This window comes from Rattus rattus, chromosome 4 (genome assembly GCF_011064425.1).
Source record: "Rattus rattus isolate New Zealand chromosome 4, Rrattus_CSIRO_v1, whole genome shotgun sequence".
NCBI classification, from domain to species: Eukaryota; Metazoa; Chordata; class Mammalia; order Rodentia; family Muridae; genus Rattus; species Rattus rattus.
In genome coordinates this window covers 158,661,240-158,677,856 of record NC_046157.1, presented here as the reverse complement: position 1 = coordinate 158,677,856, position 16,617 = coordinate 158,661,240, and the positions used below count along the sequence as shown (strand labels likewise).

General features: G+C 50.6%; 1 protein-coding gene, 1 non-coding gene and 1 pseudogene across 2 annotated transcripts; 2 read left to right on the top strand and 1 right to left on the bottom strand.

The window, feature by feature from the left end:
- The first annotated feature begins 2,198 nt into the window (after window positions 1-2,198).
- LOC116899911 lies at window positions 2,199-2,303 on the top strand. The gene has a single exon (XR_004387883.1). It is a non-coding gene; the product is annotated as a small nucleolar RNA U13 (small nucleolar RNA).
- A 429-nt stretch (window positions 2,304-2,732) lies between these two features.
- LOC116898252 lies at window positions 2,733-3,102 on the top strand (annotated as a pseudogene).
- A 9,184-nt stretch (window positions 3,103-12,286) lies between these two features.
- Ptma (prothymosin alpha) lies at window positions 12,287-16,373 on the bottom strand. Its single transcript, XM_032901531.1, has 5 exons — window positions 16,139-16,373; window positions 13,797-13,868; window positions 13,512-13,608; window positions 13,215-13,288; window positions 12,287-13,020 (listed from the first exon to the last, which is right to left on the bottom strand). Exons 1-5 carry the CDS (start codon window positions 16,181-16,183, stop codon window positions 12,970-12,972), a joined length of 339 nt encoding a protein of 112 aa, XP_032757422.1. The 5' UTR covers window positions 16,184-16,373; the 3' UTR covers window positions 12,287-12,969.
- Window positions 16,374-16,617: the final 244 nt, after the last annotated feature.

The window sequence follows — 16,617 nt, the reverse complement described above, 5'->3', positions numbered from 1 at the left end:
CACTGTTTCCATCGCTCCTTTTTGTCTGGACTGTGAGTCTATCTTCATGAAGGAAGATATTAGTCTCTCACGTCATTGGATTACAGCTGTGTTTCCCTCCAGAAATAGACAGATAGCTTTCATTCCCAAACGCCTCCACTGCTGCCTCGGGACATCAGAAGAGAGCAGTGGTGAGGAAGGCTGCCTGGGAGAGCACAGTCCTGTCACAGTGCTCCTTGGTCTGTCTGACACAGAAAACCACAAGGAATGCTTTGATAGGGGCTCACCTCTGAGCCAGAGTCAGGTCACTATCACTCACAAAGTAACAGCAATTTCAAGTTATCTGGGGTGGAGGTGGGGTGGGGGGGAGTTGGAGGACAGGAGAGAGTTAGAATGAACATAGGTGAAGGAGAACTGCAGGGGCTGTACAGGTGAGATGACCCCTAGGTCAGTCATCAGCATAAGATTTATTTTAACTGTTAATTCCTTGTGTGGGTTTCTGCATGTGAGTACACAACCCACAGAGGCCAAAGGTGTCAAAACACTCTGGAGTTGGAATTGATACCCAGTTGCCTGAAGGCCTGAGTATTTTCTAGATACTCTGAAACCTCGGGAAGTATATTGGAAGAAACTTGTAGACAAAGACTGGCACAATATGTGGCCATTGGTTTTCAAAATTTGTTGGGTACTTGCTCAGGTCCCCAGAGATTCTGATTCCAAAAGCATGACACCCTGCACACACGCAGGCTGAGGCTATGCTCAGTGGTAGAGTCCAAGGCTTCAATGCCAAGCACTGCAGGAAAAAGAAAACACCCTGGGGACCCGTGTCCACAGTCTATAGGCTACGTTGGGACATGCTAGTGCAGCCATTGAACTGCTAGCGACATAAGTGTAATAAAGGCAGCCCCCGGCAAACCCCAGTCTCTGAGCAATGTACTGGGGGCAGAGGCAGCCACTTCTGTCCTGTGCAAACTGAAAGGAAGAATTAGCTTGGAGCACTGAGGAGAGGAGGGAATCCCAGGCCACACAGCCTGCGGAAGATTTGGGCGAGAGAACCAATTTCTCTGGAGAAAATTTGGCCAAGGTTTGCCGAGTGCCATGCAATAAGCCCTCTCAATATCTTGAGCCCTTTTAAAAATTTGGGGGAGGGTTGGGGATTTAGCTCAGTGGTAGAGCGCTTGCCTAGCAAGCGCAAGGCCCTGGGTTCAGTCCCCAGCTCTGAAAAAAAGAAAAGAAAAAAAAAATTGGGGGGAATGTGGGGGACAGGAGGCAGAGGCAGGCAGATCTCTGAGTTCAAGGCCAGCCTGATCTACAAAGTGAGTTCTAGAAGAGTCAGGGCAACACAGAGAAACTGTCTGGGGGCAAGGGAAGAGGGGGCGGGGAGAAGTGGCAGTCTCACTATGTAGACTAGGCTAGCCTCAAACTTATCACCGACTCTGCCAACACACCAGCTCGGCATTGTTCTTTTAAGTTTTTTCCTTAAGATTTATTTATTTATTATATAGATTTATTTATTTATTATATATACGTACACTGTAGCTGTCTTCAGACATACCAGAAGAGGGCATCAGACCTCATTACAGATGGTTGTGAGGCACCATGTGGTTGCTAGGATTTGAACTCCGGACCTCTGGAAGAGCAGTCAGTGCTCTTAACTACAGAGTCATCTCCCCGGTCCTCTTTTGAGTTTTAAAGATTTCTATTGTGTGTGTGCCCCATGGTGGAGACCAAAAGATAACTTGAGTGAGCTGGATATTGCCTGCCACTAGCCGGGTTCCAGGGGTTGAACTTAGGCTGTGAGGACTGGCAGCTTAACTTTAACCTCAAGTCGTCTTAAGGGCCCCACATGTTCTGTGGTGGGGGAATGTATCTGACACTGCATTTGCCTTGCATGGGAATGTCACATTCAGACCACACTGGGAGACCATATGCAACCATAAGAGGCTGTGCCCAACCTAGGTCTGTCTCAACTAAACCCCATCAGTAGGAGGAGGAGATGACAAATGGTTTTCATAAGCCGGGGACTTGTAGGAAGAGATGTTCCTAAGGACAAACAAAATCAAGAAAGCCTTTTCTGTGCTCCTCACTTGGCCCACCAAATTGTTTGCTAGGTTGGTTTGGTTTTTAAGGTGCTAGGGGTGAGCCTTAGATATGCTAAGCGTGTGTTCTAACATTGAGTGACAGCCCCCTGCCCTAAATGTATTTTTGAAAATAAGCGGATCCTTTCGGTTCATAAAGCGTGATGATTGGGTGTTCATGCCATGTGCATGACATGTGCCACCCACTGAACCTTGTTACCACAACGGCACATTACCGGTCTGACGTGAAAAGAAAAAGAAAATAAGTGAATTGGAGAGATAGTTTAACAGTTAAAATGGAGTAACGCTCTTGCCGAGGAGCCCCTGTCCTGTTCCCAGCACCAGCACCGGCCTCCTCACAGTTGTCTATAACCCCAGCTCAGGGTATCTGATGCCTCTGGACCTCCCCGGGTACCCACACTCACATCCACAACATTTAAAAACTAAGGGCACTGCAGAGATGACTTGGCAGTCAGGAGCACCGACCGCTCTTGCAAGAACCTCAGTTCAGTTCCCAGCACCCACATGGCTATGCTGGTTATAACTCCGGGTCTGGGAGATCCTGTGCCCTCTTCTGTCCTCCACAAGCACCAGGCGCGGACATGGAGAACATACATATACGCAGGCAAACATTCACACGTTAGAATAAATCAATCTAAAAACAGGCAGGCTGCCTTCCTGTCCGGCCGCCATCGGAAAGCTGCAGCCATGGCCCTGCGCTACCCCATGGCCGTGGGCCTCAACAAAGGCCACAAAGTGACGAAAAACATCAGCAAGCCGAGACACAGCCGCCGCCGCGGGCGCCTCACCAAGCACACCAAGTTCGTGCGAGATATGATCCGGGAGGTGTGCGGCTTTGCACCCTACGAGCGGCGCGCCATGGAGCTGCTCAAGGTGTCCAATGACAAGCCAGCACTCAAGTTTATCAAGAAGAGGGTGGGCACACACATCCAAGAGAAAGAGGGAGGAGCTGAGCAACGTGCTGGCAGCCATGTGGAAGGCGGCGGCCAAGAAGGATTGATGACCCCTCCCCCAATAAAAGATGGTTCTAAAAAAAAAAAAAAAAAAAAAAAAACAGGCAGGCTGGAGAGATGGCTCGGAGGCTAAGATTCAGTTCCCATCATCCATACGGCTGCTCACAAGCATCTGTGATTCCAGTTCCAGGAATCAGACCCCCACCCCACACACACACACACTTCTGACCTCCACAAATTAGGCCTGCATGTGGAGCCTATACACCCAGGCGAAATACACACACACACACACACACACACACACACACGAAAAAGCAAGGGAGGGAGGGAAAGAGGGAAGAGGGGAGGGAGGAAAGGCAGGCCTTGGCTTCAGCTTACAGCAATCACCTTCTACTCCCTGCTTTCAGGTTTCCTGGAAGCGCCTTGCATCCTCCTTGCCTCCTCACTCCAAAGCTGCTACCTCCGCTCTGTCTCCCTCTGGTGGTATCTCTCAGGCTTCTTGCTTCTAGGCTGCAGCTGACTCTTTGCCTTCCCTGGAATTTTTTTTCTTATGTTCCAAGAACCTGTCTCAGAGCACCGCTCCTTGCTCCTTGATAGTCTTTTTTCCCTTCAATGATTTAATCATTTGACAACTTTATACATGCTTGACGAGTGCACGCTCATGCACTCGAGCACACACACACACACACACACACACACACACACATCTTTATTTTCTTCCTGCTCCCTTGACCCAGTTTTTTTTAAGCTATTGTTTAACCAGAACATACTGTGTGCCAATTTGTTAAGCCCTAAACCTTGACTTCTATTTCCTGAGCTTGTCTCCAGGCAGCACTGAATGGCGGATATACCTTGTTGAAAGGAGAAGTGAGCCCCCTCACCTCCCGGTAGATTCCAGAAGGCAGAGGCAGGAAGTAAAGAAGTAGCTTCAAGTTCTGAGTCATACACTTAGGAAGCAGAGCGCCGTGGCAGCAGCAGACTCGGCCCACAGCATCGATGGGTCCCCAGCCAGCAGCCAACGGACTGGAAACCCAGCTTCTCCGTTTCTTTTGCAGAATCAGGGGAACTGTTGTCCGACAGCAACAACATAAATGCCCTACTTGCCTCTGGGCCTGCTGTAGGGGACAGAAGCCACTGCCAGGCTGGGATGGAAGAAAGAGGGAGTTGGGCAGAGCAGGTCCTGATGGCTTTGCCCTCCCACAAACCCAGATGGGATGGACATCTCTGTGTGGCTGGGCTGTGGCTACAGGAACAGCTGTCAATTCTCCATCTTTCGCCCGATAGACTCAAGCGCATTGACTCTGCTCTATAATATCACCCTCACCATCTCTCCAGCCCCTACTTCAGTCCCCTACAGCCAACTGCGGTCCAGGCACCGGCTGCTCCCACCCATCCTCAGCCATACAAAGGTCATAGCCAGAAAGAATATCCTGGGCGCAGGGCTGACACCAACCCCTGCTAGGAGAACCTCCTGTGCCCTCAGATAAAATAAGCCAAGTTTCCTTTTAGCTCTTGCTCATGACCTGTGGGTGGTTTCGAAGTTCTCAAAACACAGGGCCAGGTGTGATGCTGTAATTTGGAGGCCGAGATGGGAAACTGAGTTTGAGGTAAACCTAAACGACATTAGGGAGAATCCCAAAAATGTCCTTTTCTGACGGGCATGGTGGTAATGCACATCCTCAACCCAGCACTAGAGAGGCAGAGGCAAAGTAACCTTTGTGAATCCGAGGCTATCCTAGTCTACAGAGTGAGTTCCAGGACATCCAGGGCTACCCTGAAAAGCCCTGTCTGGGAAAAAAGAAAAAAGAAAAAAGAAAAAAGAAAACCCACTTGTATTGGGGCTCATCGGTTAAGGGCACTGGTTGCACACTCACAGGGTTTGAATTTGATCTGTAGCACCTACATGAGAGTTCACAGCCCCCCTAACTCAAGTTCTAGAGGATCTCATACCTTCTTCTGGTTTCTGCAGACACCAGGAATGCGTACACACATTCAGGCAAAAGACACACACAGAATAAATCTAGGAAAAATTTCAAAACAAATGCATATGTAATCCTAGAAAGAAGGGCACATGCCTCACACTGACCGTTCTTGCCCGGCATTGTGACACGTGCCTATAATCCCAGCACTGGGGAGGTGAAAGCAGGAGGATCGGGAGTTCAAGGCCACCTTTGACTATATATAATAAGTTCAAGACCAGCCTGGACTGCACAAGACTCTGTCTCAAAAAACAAACCAGCCCAGGCTGAAGAAACGGCCACAGTGGTTAAGAGCACTGGCTGCTCTTCTAAAGGACTCTGGTTCAATTCTTAGCACCTACGTGGTGGCTCACAGGCTTCTGTAACTCCCGTTCTAGAGTATCGGCTCCCTCTTCTGGCCTCCGAGGGCACTGCATGCGCGTGGTGCCCAGACATACAGGGCAGGAAAAGCATTTGTACACATAAGAAAAGAAAAAAGAAATGACAATTTAAAAAGCCAACCAAAAACTCAGCAGAGTTCCCAGTGTTATTTCTGGACTGAGCCGGGGTTGAGGTCATACAAAGCCATCTTTCAGTGTTCCTGGCAAACACTCTTCTACGGTAGGCTAAGCAGTTCAGCCTATAGCCTGTTTAAGCTGCTGACTCTGAAGAATAATGTTGTCAGGGACATCTTTGAGTTTAGTGCCTGCCATAACAGTTCTGCTGTGCCTAACACGGCTTCCGGGTAGTGCAATTTCTTGGTTTTTTTTGTTTTTTGTTTTTTGTTTTTTTTTTTTTGTTCTTTTTTTTTTCTTGGGGACCAACCTGGGCCTTGTGCTTCCTAGGTGGGACCTACCACTGAGCTAAATCCCCAGCCCACAATTTCTTGTTAAAGAGTATGTCTGTGGAGCTTAGTAGGAAAGGTGCTTGCTGCCAAGCCTGATAACTTGAGTTCCATCCTTGGGACCAACGCCCACAAGTTTTTCTCTGACCTACACATGCATTCCTCGGCACACACACCTCCATGTGTGCACCCAAGTGCATGCCTGAACACAACTAATTAAGTAAAATACATTTGAGAATATGTGAAGTGGGTTGTTTTTTTGGTTTTGTTTTTGTTTTTTTGTTTTTTTGTTTTTTGGTGTTGGTGTTTTTGTTTTCTTTTTAATTTATTTACAGAATGGGGTTCCCAGTGGAGGAATTAGAAAAAGGACTGAAGGAGCTGAAGGGCTTGCAACCCCATAAGAAGAACAGCAATATCAACCAACCAGACCCCCAGACCTCCCAAGGACTAAACCACCATCCCAAGAGAACACAGGGATGGACCTACGGCTCCAGCCGCATGTGTAGCAAAGGATGGCCTTGTCCGGCATCAGTGAGAGGAGAGGCCCTTGGTCCTGTCAAGGCTCGACGCCCCCGTTTAGGGGAATGTCGGGGCAGGGAGGTGGGAAGGAGTGGAGGGTGGATGGGTGAGGGTCATAGAAGCAGGGAGGGGTGATGGGATAGCAGGTTTTAAAAAGTGTCCTAATGAAGCATGTCATGTTGCTAATTAAGATAAAGAAAATAGTTATTTTTAAAAAATATATTTACTTATTTCATGTATGTGAGTTCACTGTAGCTGTTTCAGACACACCAGAAAAGGGCATCAGATCCCATTACAGATGGTTGTGAGTCACCATGTGGTTCCTGGAATTTGAACTCAGGACCTCTGGAGGAGCAATCAGTGCTCATAACCACTGAGCCGTCTCTCCAACTCAGTGGTAGTGTTTTGATTTTGAGACTAGGCCCTACTGTATAGCCCGGGATAGTTTGAAACTCATAGTGATCCTCCTGCTTCAGCCTCCTGGGTGTGGGATCACAGAACTGAACCAATGGGCCCAGCATATTTTTCGGACCTTAATATAGATGTCAGAATGCTTCCCGGGTAGGTCTCCACCAGTCTCCAACCTTTGCTGTCTCCCCAACCTGCTGACACCAGGAAACATCCCCAGTCAAGGGCACACGGGCTCCTCTCTGTGCTAAGCACGATCCAAACTGCCTTTGACCAAAATGTGCAGCCTAAGGAGGGTCTGAGCTAGACTGTAGAACCAGTTCCCGAAGGGATCCACCTCCTGCCTAGTTCAGCACATACTCCCTGAGCCCTGAAGAGGGCCTGTGTTTTGCAAGATCAGCTTTTTTGGGACACCAAAGTCCTTCAGTATGTTAATAGGCTCTGCTGGAAAAAAAAAAATCCAGGTCAAATAAATTTAGAGAGTCTTCTTGGAGACTCAGCACTCTCGGGTAGTTAAAGGCCCAGTGGGTCCCTTACCAGCTAAAAACCCCTTTTCCTGGCACTTCGAAAAACAGGATGACTCTCCTCTTCTTTCTCAGGTGTGCCTTCCTCAAGCAAAGACTCCAAGCTTCCTGACCATGGCGAGGGGATTCTCTCTTACCCAGGAGCTTCTCCAACAACTGAGTTAGTTGAGTGATGAAGGGACCCTCTGCGGAGCAAAAATAATAGCGCTGTGAAGTCAGAGTGCCTCTGGCTTAAGAAGGAAAGGAGCTGGGGTTGGGGATTTAGCTCAGTGGTAGAGCGCTTGCCTAGCAAGCACAAGGCCCTGGGTTCGGTCCTCAGCTCCGAAAAAAAGAACCAAAAAAAAAAGGAGCTGAGTCAGGGGGTACAAGGTGGGCCGGGATGGCCTTGGGCCATGACCCATCTGTTGGGAGGGATTTGAGAGGGACAAGAATCCTGCTAAGATACGGCCTTTGAAACTCAGAGAGATGGTTGAGAGCAACTGTTGTTCTTGCAGAGGACCTGGGTTCAGTTCTCAAGACCCACGCATTGATGGTGGCTCACAGCCATCTATAGCTCCAGTTTCAGGAATCGAACACCCTCTTCTGACTTCCGTGGGCACCATGCATAGACAGACAGACAGACAGACAGACAAAACATTCATGCATACTAAAATAACAAAACAAAAATGGAGCTGGGTGGTAGTGGCACCTACATTTAACTCCATCACTTGAGAAACAGAGCCAGGCGGACTTCTGTGAATTACAGGCCAGCCAGGGCCACAGGGAGGGAGACCCTGTTTCAACAAAAGGGAATATGATGTCGTGAAATGGCTCAGTGGTTTTTGATGCAGGAAGGTTCTGTCTGCATGCACACCTGCGTGCCAGAAGAGGGCATCAGATCCCTTTAGATATGGTCATGAGACACCATGTGGGTTGCTGGGAATTGAACTCGAGACCTTTGGAAGAGCAGCCAGTGCTCTTAACCACTGAGCCATCTTACCAGCCCCAATAAATAAATCTAAAAAATTTTAAATAAAAATAAAAAGGTATGACTGTTTACTGTTTAGAGCTGGCTAGAAGTGGTGAAGGCCCTGAGTTCATTTTCAGAAGCCACGTGGTAGAAGGAAAAAACTGAGTTCTGACCTCCATATGAGACACCTTTGAGCAGCAACCTCTTGTGAGACTGACTGCACCTGTCTATGCTCCCCAAGTCTGGGGGCCATGTCAGCCAGAAAAGAGGTGACCACCAGCCAGAGAAAATGTCCTCTATCATATCTTTGTGTTGCCTCTTTCTCAAGCAGCCATTGTCCTAATTTTTGTTACTGTTGTTATTTCTTTTAATATTTATTTATTTTATGTTTATGAGTACACTGTCGCTGTCTTCAGACACCAGAAGAGGGCATCAGATCCCCATTACAGATGGTTGTGAGCCACCATGTGGTTGCTGGGAGTTGAACTTAGGACCTCTGGAAGAACAAACAGTTGGTGCTCTTAACTGGTGAGCCATCTCTCCAGCCCTGTTTGTTTTTCAAGGCAGGGTTTCCTCTGTGTAGCCCTAGCTGTCCTGGAAGCCACTAGGCTGGCCTGGAAATCATAGATTCACTTTTCTCTGCCTTCGTAGTTCTGGATAAAAGGCATGTGCCAGCACCGGCCAGCTTAAAGAACAATCAATATTTTTAAAGAAAGAATAAAATAAAAATAAGTGTTTAAAAATAAGTACGTTGGGTCTGGAGAGAGGGCTCAGTGGTTAAGAGCATTGGTTGCTGCTTTTCTGGAAGGCAGGATTAGATCCCCAGTACCCACACTTCTGCTCACAGCCATCTACACCTCCATTTCTGGGAGAATCTAATGCCCTCTTCTGGCCTCTAGGGGTACTACAAATTGTGCATATAGTGAGAGGCAGAGCTCCCTCTGATTAAGCGTCTTGGGTCATGTGCCAACATTGAATCACTCAGTGCAAACAGGACCCAGTCTGGCCTGAGAGTTATGGGAGCAATGTTGATAAAGAGCCTCTGGGCATGCTTGTTCCAAGTTGGGTCTCTTATACTAAGGACTTCATGGGATCCACACCAGCCACCAGCTAGCGGCATTTCTCCGAGTAACGCACTTGTACGCCGTTCACCCAGCACATGAGCACAGTGGATCAGACGTCCCTAAGCCCTTTCAGCTATTTCCCAAGCTATGCACCTATAATTCCCACAAGTTCAGCCAAGACTAAGGTATCCAGAGAGGAGGGTCTCAGATGACAGCCTTGCACCCTTCCCTGGCTGGCCCTATCCTTGTAAAGACAAGCTGCCCATGGTACAAAACTGAAGAACACTGTGTCAGAACTCGGCTACTATTTATGTTTGTCAGAGGAGACCAGACCAGACTGAGAGAAGTCCCAAATAAAACTGGACACAGGGCTTCTGCCTCCATGGGGGAAAAAACTTCACCAGGAGGGGACCACAAAGAGGTCAGAAACCTGAGGCAGGCAAGGCTGGCCCATTTCTAGGACACAGGTATTGACTTCAGACAAAGGTGGGTTGACCTCAGGAGGGCGCTGTGCACATAGACCATCCACGGCAAGCTGGCAACACAACATGTACTGTGATGCTGGTCCCTGGGGGCTGTTCAGGACCTGCTAACACCAGAGGGAACCTCTTGGGACTTCAGCTCTGCATCTGGGGAAAGTCTCCCCTCCAGAAAAATAAAGGACCAGGTCCTTGGGATTGGCTGTCCTGAGGTGATTGCATAGGAAATGACACTAATTCTACATTGCCTCCACAACTGAGACAAGGGAAGAAGCACTTCCCCTGGACCCAGCCTTTTGAAGGGCTTGTTCCTAAACCTACCAAATCAAATCTCTACAGCCCTGCAACCACCAGAGGGCGCCCACTGCTCACGAATCTTCCAGAGTCCCTTTCTCAACACTGGCAATGCCAACAGTAGGATCTTGGTGACCCTAAACCATTTGTTAATGTCCCCAATCAGTTATATGTGTGCTAGAGACCAGGTGAAAGTATTCTCCATTAAGAGTGGTAGTTCCAGGGGGTTGGGGATTTAGCTCAGTGGTAGAGCGCTTGCCTAGGAAGCGCCCTGGGTTCGATCCCCAGCTCCGAAAAAAAGAACCAAAAAAAAAAAAAAAAAAGTGGTAGTTCCCAGAGCTAATCGCTAGAGAAATAAGGACTCAAGGTTTGAGAGGATGTAGGCTCAGGATCTGGGTGTGTCTCAGGGTACTGCAGCAAATGAGCCTCCATGCTATTGCCCCCATTTTCCAGATTAAGGCCCAGCAAGATTCACTCACTGGCTGCCTATTTACAAGGCTGCCAAGTCTACGTAGTCACACGGCTGCAACCTCGGAGCACAGGATTAGCTGTTCCTAGCTGCATGCGCAGCTGTTACAAGTGGGGCTCACAGCTCTTCACCTGTTTTAGACCTCCCATTCCTAGACACTGGTTTTGGGGACACCCCAAGGCTGACCAAGTGTCCAGGGATGAGATGGGCAGTTCGAGTTTTTCTGGAGGAGCCAGCAGAGATGGTTGGACCAGAGCTCTACTGAAGCCCTAGGCTGATCCGGGAGTCCTCGAGTCTGAGCAGCCTGGCCACCACAGGAAGTCTTCTGCTCCAAGGGAAGATAGGTAGAAAGGGCCAGGATTCTGGATAGAAGGGATAGGTCCTTGCTCTCCTTGTACACTGCTTCCTCACTTTCACCGTTTCCCCTACCTCCCTTCAGAGGGACAGTTTCCCTTTTCCTAGTGGGGCCCAGGGTCTGGGTTTGTAAATTTTTTGAGATGGGCTTCTGTATAGCCTTAGCTTGTCCTAGAACTCACTGTAGACTATTTAATAGCCTCAAAACTCATCCTACCTCTGCCTCACCAGTTTAAGTTATACACCACCAGCTTCTGTTCCTAGGTATAATCTTTGTGGGCCTGGGAGCTCAACCCAGACGGACTGTCCAACTATGTAACTGAGTATGACACACACACACACACACACACACACATACACACACACGTAGGTTACACTGTAGTTATCTTCAGACAAACCAGAAGAGGGCATCAGATTTTATTACAGATGGTAGTGGAATTTGAACTCAGGACCTCTACAAGTGCGTCCAGTGCTCTTAACCACTGAGTCACCTCTTCAGTCCTGTGGACATTCTTCTGTCTCCATTACTCCAGTGGACCCACCACCTGAGGTTCCTGGGGGTGAGGCCACCCCGCTTCCTCCACAGCAAACAAGCTCATTCATCATATACTCAAGCCTGCAGCCTCTACTCACCCTGAAGATTAGACTCACATCAAGGGCAGTCCTTAAGACTCCAACCACTTGGGGCTGGAGAGGTTAAGAGAACTGTCTGCTCTTCCAGAGGTCCCGAGTTCAATTCCCAGCAACCACACGGTGGCTTACAGCCATCTATAATCAGGTCTGGTGCCCTCTTCTGGCCTGCAGGTGCATACATGCAGGCAGAAAGCTGTATGATGTATACATAAATGTTTAAAAAAAAACTCCAACCACTTAAGCTGGCACAGCACCCCCTACAGAGTGCTCCTCTGACCCAGCCTGAAAATCTGCCTCTCATGCAGTAACTGCAACCAACCTGAAAAGACAAAGTCTCTAACGCCATTGTTTGCCCAGGTTATAATAGGTATTTAGGACCTAGAGGCTTGGCTGGCAAGCTAACACTAGGAGTCACCAAACAGTATACTAATTACATGGACAGCAGCCAGAAGACTCCCAACCTGGCACGAAGATTACTTGGCCTGTCCAACTAACAAGGGCTCCGGTATACAGCACCTCTGCAGTAGACCAAGTCCCAGGAAGAGGTTGGTGTCACAAGTCAAGAACCTTTCCTAATATCCCAAGGTTAACTGCAGCTTTGTCCCAACCTTCTCCTAGAACTTTTGAAAAAAAAGTAGTCTCTCCTTTCCCCAGAAAACCAGGTGTTGGTAGTACCCAACCAATCACTCAGGAGGTTGTGGAGACAGAGGGAACCCTGTCTCAAACCAGGCACACAGAAAAACCAGGCTTTGAGACACCATTGTTAGAACAACTCAGCAAAATAAAATTCCGGTTTATTGTTGGACATTGTTTCACACATACATCAAACAGGCCAAAAAAATAAACAGCAACTTCATAGACAAAAAAAAGGAAAAAAAATCTTTTTATCTTTGGCCTTTTTAACCATCTCATACAAACCAACTACTTATAGTACAGCTAGGTACATACACAAAAAAAGTTACTGGAATGCTCAGAATAAGATTGTTTTTTTGTTGTTGTTTTTGTTTTTTTTTACAAGGTTTTTTTTCTCCTTTGAGAGTATAATGAACATGGTCACACCACAAGTAAAGTCTGAAGTAGGACAGAAAACGCTCTGAAGGCTGGTTTGGTCACCCGTTATCATTAAAAATGGCTGACCCCTAACAATATGTACAAAAATATAAAATGTAAATAAAAAATACAAACAAATTTTCCTTTTAAAGTATTTTTAAGAAAAAAAGCAGGGCCTGGGAAGTTCTGGTTCTTTTCTCCTCCCATGTTGCCAATTCATGTTGTGGTTTTGGTGGGGTGGTGAAGAGCGCATGTCATCTGTGGGTGGCACTGCCCGCAGTGGGCGGGCGGGGGCCTGCTTCTCTACTCGAAGGTGACCACGTTTAAATTCTGAGACGGGAAGTGGAGGGTGAATAGGTCACGGTGCGTAAGGTTAGCTTTTCCTTTTGCTGTCTAGTCATCCTCATCAGTCTTCTTCTGCTTCTTGGTCTCAACATCATCATCCTGCAGAGAATGACATCAGTCCTGTCACTACAGGTCAGCTCAGCAGGCAGGCCTAGGCCCAGAAACCTAGGCCCCTTCCAACCCAGCTTTGCTGTGCTGGGAATGTCCCACACTAAGAACCTTTCACCATTTCTAAGAAACCCCAGAGCGTTTGTCCACCTCAGGAGGTTAGGTACCTCACACCTCAAACCTACCTCATCATCCTCAGCTACCCGCTTGCCCGTGGGAGCCTCAGCTTCCTCATCTTCATCTCCATCTTCTTCCTCACCTGGAGAGAATCAAGGACCACATAAACCACTGCCACCCCTTGTCTGGGAACTGTGTCTCCCCAGAGTAGACAGGTCAGACAGCAACAACTCTTTAAACATGGAACTGCCAACAGGAGGGGTAAAAGGACTGCAATTCAAAGTGGCCGACTTGCCCAGAAACCCAACCTCTCCCTTCTGGCAGTACAGACCAGGGAAGGAACCTGAGAAAACAAGACTACTCACCATCACCTTCTTCCTCCTCCTCCTCTTCCTCCCCACCTTCTTCCTCTTCTTCATCTACCTCATTGTCAGCCTCCTGCTCCCCATTTTCCTCATTTTGCTTTAACAGAAAACACATCTGCCATTAGCCAGCTCCAAAGCAGGTCTGCATGTCTAGCACACCTTACCCATCGCTCACCTCCCAAACTAAAAAGCAGGCAAGTTCTTTGCCCGGCCCAACCCTTAACCACCCTGAAGTAAGCTGAAGGAGTAGAATCGGGGAACAGAAGCCCCGTTATGGACACTCACAGCGTTCCCATTGGCAGGTGCGTCTCTTCCATTCTCTGCCTCCTCCACAACTTCCTTCTTCTCCTTCAAGTCCTTCAGAAGGAAGAGGACACCCGTTAGTCTTCAGAACAGAGGGTACCCATCAGCCAAAGTGCTGAAAACTAGACAAAGCTGACTCACAGAACTAATGTGTCACTGGCTACTTAGCCACCCTAGTGGAGTGTCAGAGGATGGGCCATAGATCTCTCTACTCAAGGCCTGTATCCAAATCCTGACTCCCATCTTCTGGATACATCGAAAACAAGGCACTCAGGTGTTGACTCAAGGCTACCATATGGCACCACAGCCACAAACCCGCCAGGCCAGGCAGACAAGCTCGGGAACTGTCGCCCTCACCTGCACGCCCTTTGCCGCCGGTTTCCAGCTAGAGGGAGCTCCACCCCTCAGAAACCCTTCTTGGAAGGCGGTGGCTGCGTGCCATAAATAAATAAGGTATTGAAGGGAGGAGCCAGTCGATGGTCAGTAGCTCAGGGATGGATAGGGAGAATCTGGGTGGGGATCAGGAAGCGCTTGAGCATGCAGACACCCCCCCACTTCCAAATCACCAGTCATGCTTGGTACTACGGGCCTTCCCAGCCTCCATAACCCAAAGCAAGTAGCAAGCTAGCACTTTGGAAACTGCGGCTTCGGGGCGGGACCGCTGTGTAACTTTTCCACTCCGTGGCTCAACCGTGGGACCACCAGGAAGGCCAGGCACATAGTGCAGCTAGTCCTGCGGGCCCACCCCCTGGGTTATCTGCTGGGGTTGGCGGGTTCGCGCCCACCGAAGGCCTGCGTCGGACCCCATTGCACCCGCTTCTGCCCCCTGGTGGCCGAAGCCCGGGGGAGTGAGTGGGGGCGGGGTGGCTGCGGTGCGCAGGCGCACAGCTCACCCAAAGAACTACGCGCGCGAGCCTCGGCACGCACCGCGCGCAACGAGCACGTGGCCTGGGGCGCCAAGTGCGCCCTGTGCCCTGGAGACCCAAGGTACGCTTTCATCTAGGTGAGCGAGTTTGCCGCTGGAGAAAGCGCGCTACATGCTGCCCCTTTGGGATCGCGACTGAGGGTCAACACGCGGCTTCCGGCTGCAATTTTGGCGCGCAACGTCCGGCGTAAAGCCACCGGGGAATTGGAGCTTCTGAGCTCGGAGCCTCGAGACCGTCGGGGGCGCACTCCCCAGAAGGGTCGAACCTCGCGGGAATTCACCTCAGAGAAACTCCCGCAGAGGCTCGGGGCGGGGGGTGCACTATGCTGGCTGGAAATTCAAGTCTACAAGGGCCGCCGGGCACCGCTCCAGAGTGCGCTCTGCACCGGGTCGCACCAAGACGGACATGCCGGGCTATCAGAGTTTAAACAAGGTGGCACGCGCGGATTTCCCATTGCAGGATGAATGGGGCGCGAACAACGAAATGTTTGAAAGCAAGGAGCACGAGCCGAACAAGGCTTGTCTCGTGAGAGTGGATAATACTCCACTGGGCGGGTGGAGGAGACAGCGAGCCGCGGCCTCAGGACCGTAGCCAGGACTGCGAGTCTGAGCGGGATACTCGGCCGCCGTGTCTCCACCGCAGCAAGGTAGCCGTGGGGGGCGCCCAGCGGCTCCGGCGTGCGGCCGCTTCACTTTCTATTTCCTCCCCCTCTAGCGCGTGGGCTCGCCGCCCGGGCCCGAACACCGTCAGCAGTGACCGCCACTGGTACGAGGTCCGCCGCCGCCAGAGCTCCCAGCCTCCACGGGCAGCTCACGAACACTCATGCTCAACCGTGACTGAGGACGAGACCCTTAAGTGTCTCAGCCAAAATTACCACGGCACAGCTCGCCGCCCCATCCGCGTCATTCCGGATAACCCGCTGCCAGCCCGCTATAGGGCGCGAACCCAAGCACCTAACAAAGAGCAGTTCGGCCGCCGGCGCCGGTAGCCCGCCGGCGCCGCACACGCGCCCCCCACACTTCCGACTGCCGACGCGCCGGAGTTTCAAAGTTATTTCCGTGCGCCGCGGCCCCGCGACCCCGGCCCCACTAGCACTCAAACGATTCGCAAACAACTTTCGAGAATTTGCGATTCGGCCCTCCCTGTTTTCGCCCCCATGTTCCGCGTCGACCCCAGGCCATCGGCCAGCTCCCGACGGCAGCACGAATGCCCGCGTCGCCTCGCGCCCCCTCCCCCGCACACAAAGAGTGGTGCCCGGGGCCATCGCGCCGCTGGAGGGTGGTGAGGTCCTCTCCGAAGCGTTCGCGTGATGCTTTCCCGAATCCCGCAGCCACGCGCCTAACACTGCCGGGGCGACGGCGCACAGACCCCGAGGGGGCGGGCGGCGTCCAGCCTCACCTTGGTGGTGATCTCGGAGCTGGTGTCCACTGCCGCGTCTGACATGGTGGGGCACGCCGGTGGTCTGATGCTACGCGTAAGGAATTAGTCGAGTTTCGAGGACTCTGGCGAGAAAGCTGCCGGAGTCCGCGTTGGAGGAGACGGTGGGCGGCGAAGGTGGCTGCAGTGAGCGCGGAGCACGACCCGGGAACAATGCAAAGATGGCTTTTCGGAGCAGCCAGTGGGGGACTCACGCGGCGCCAGAAGCTTTAATATAGATTAGTGGGCGGTGCTCAACCACCCGAGCCCTAACGCTATTGGTTGAGTACAGGGAGCGGGCGTTTTCTCATTGGCTCAATTCCGAACAATGGGCAAGTGAGCTTAAAGCGGCAGTGCCTCGGCTTGGCGCGCGCTGCGCAGTCCCCCGCCGCACTGTCATTCAGAGTCTTGAATTTGTTGGGTCTCGCCATGCCGAGGAGGGGGCTCGCGCGCGTGCGCGC

Excerpts from the sequence above, each read along its gene's own strand:
- Ptma (XM_032901531.1), bottom strand. The coding sequence starts at position 16,183 with ATGTCAGACGCGGCAGTGGACACCAGCTCCGAGATCACCACCAAG. Across the intron at positions 13,289-13,511 it reads GGAGGAGGAAGAAGGTGATG|GTGAGGAAGAAGATGGAGAT; the intron begins GTGAGTAGTCTT and ends GATTCTCTCCAG. Across the intron at positions 13,021-13,214 it reads GGGTAGCTGAGGATGATGAG|GATGATGATGTTGAGACCAA; the intron begins GTAGGTTTGAGG and ends CATTCTCTGCAG.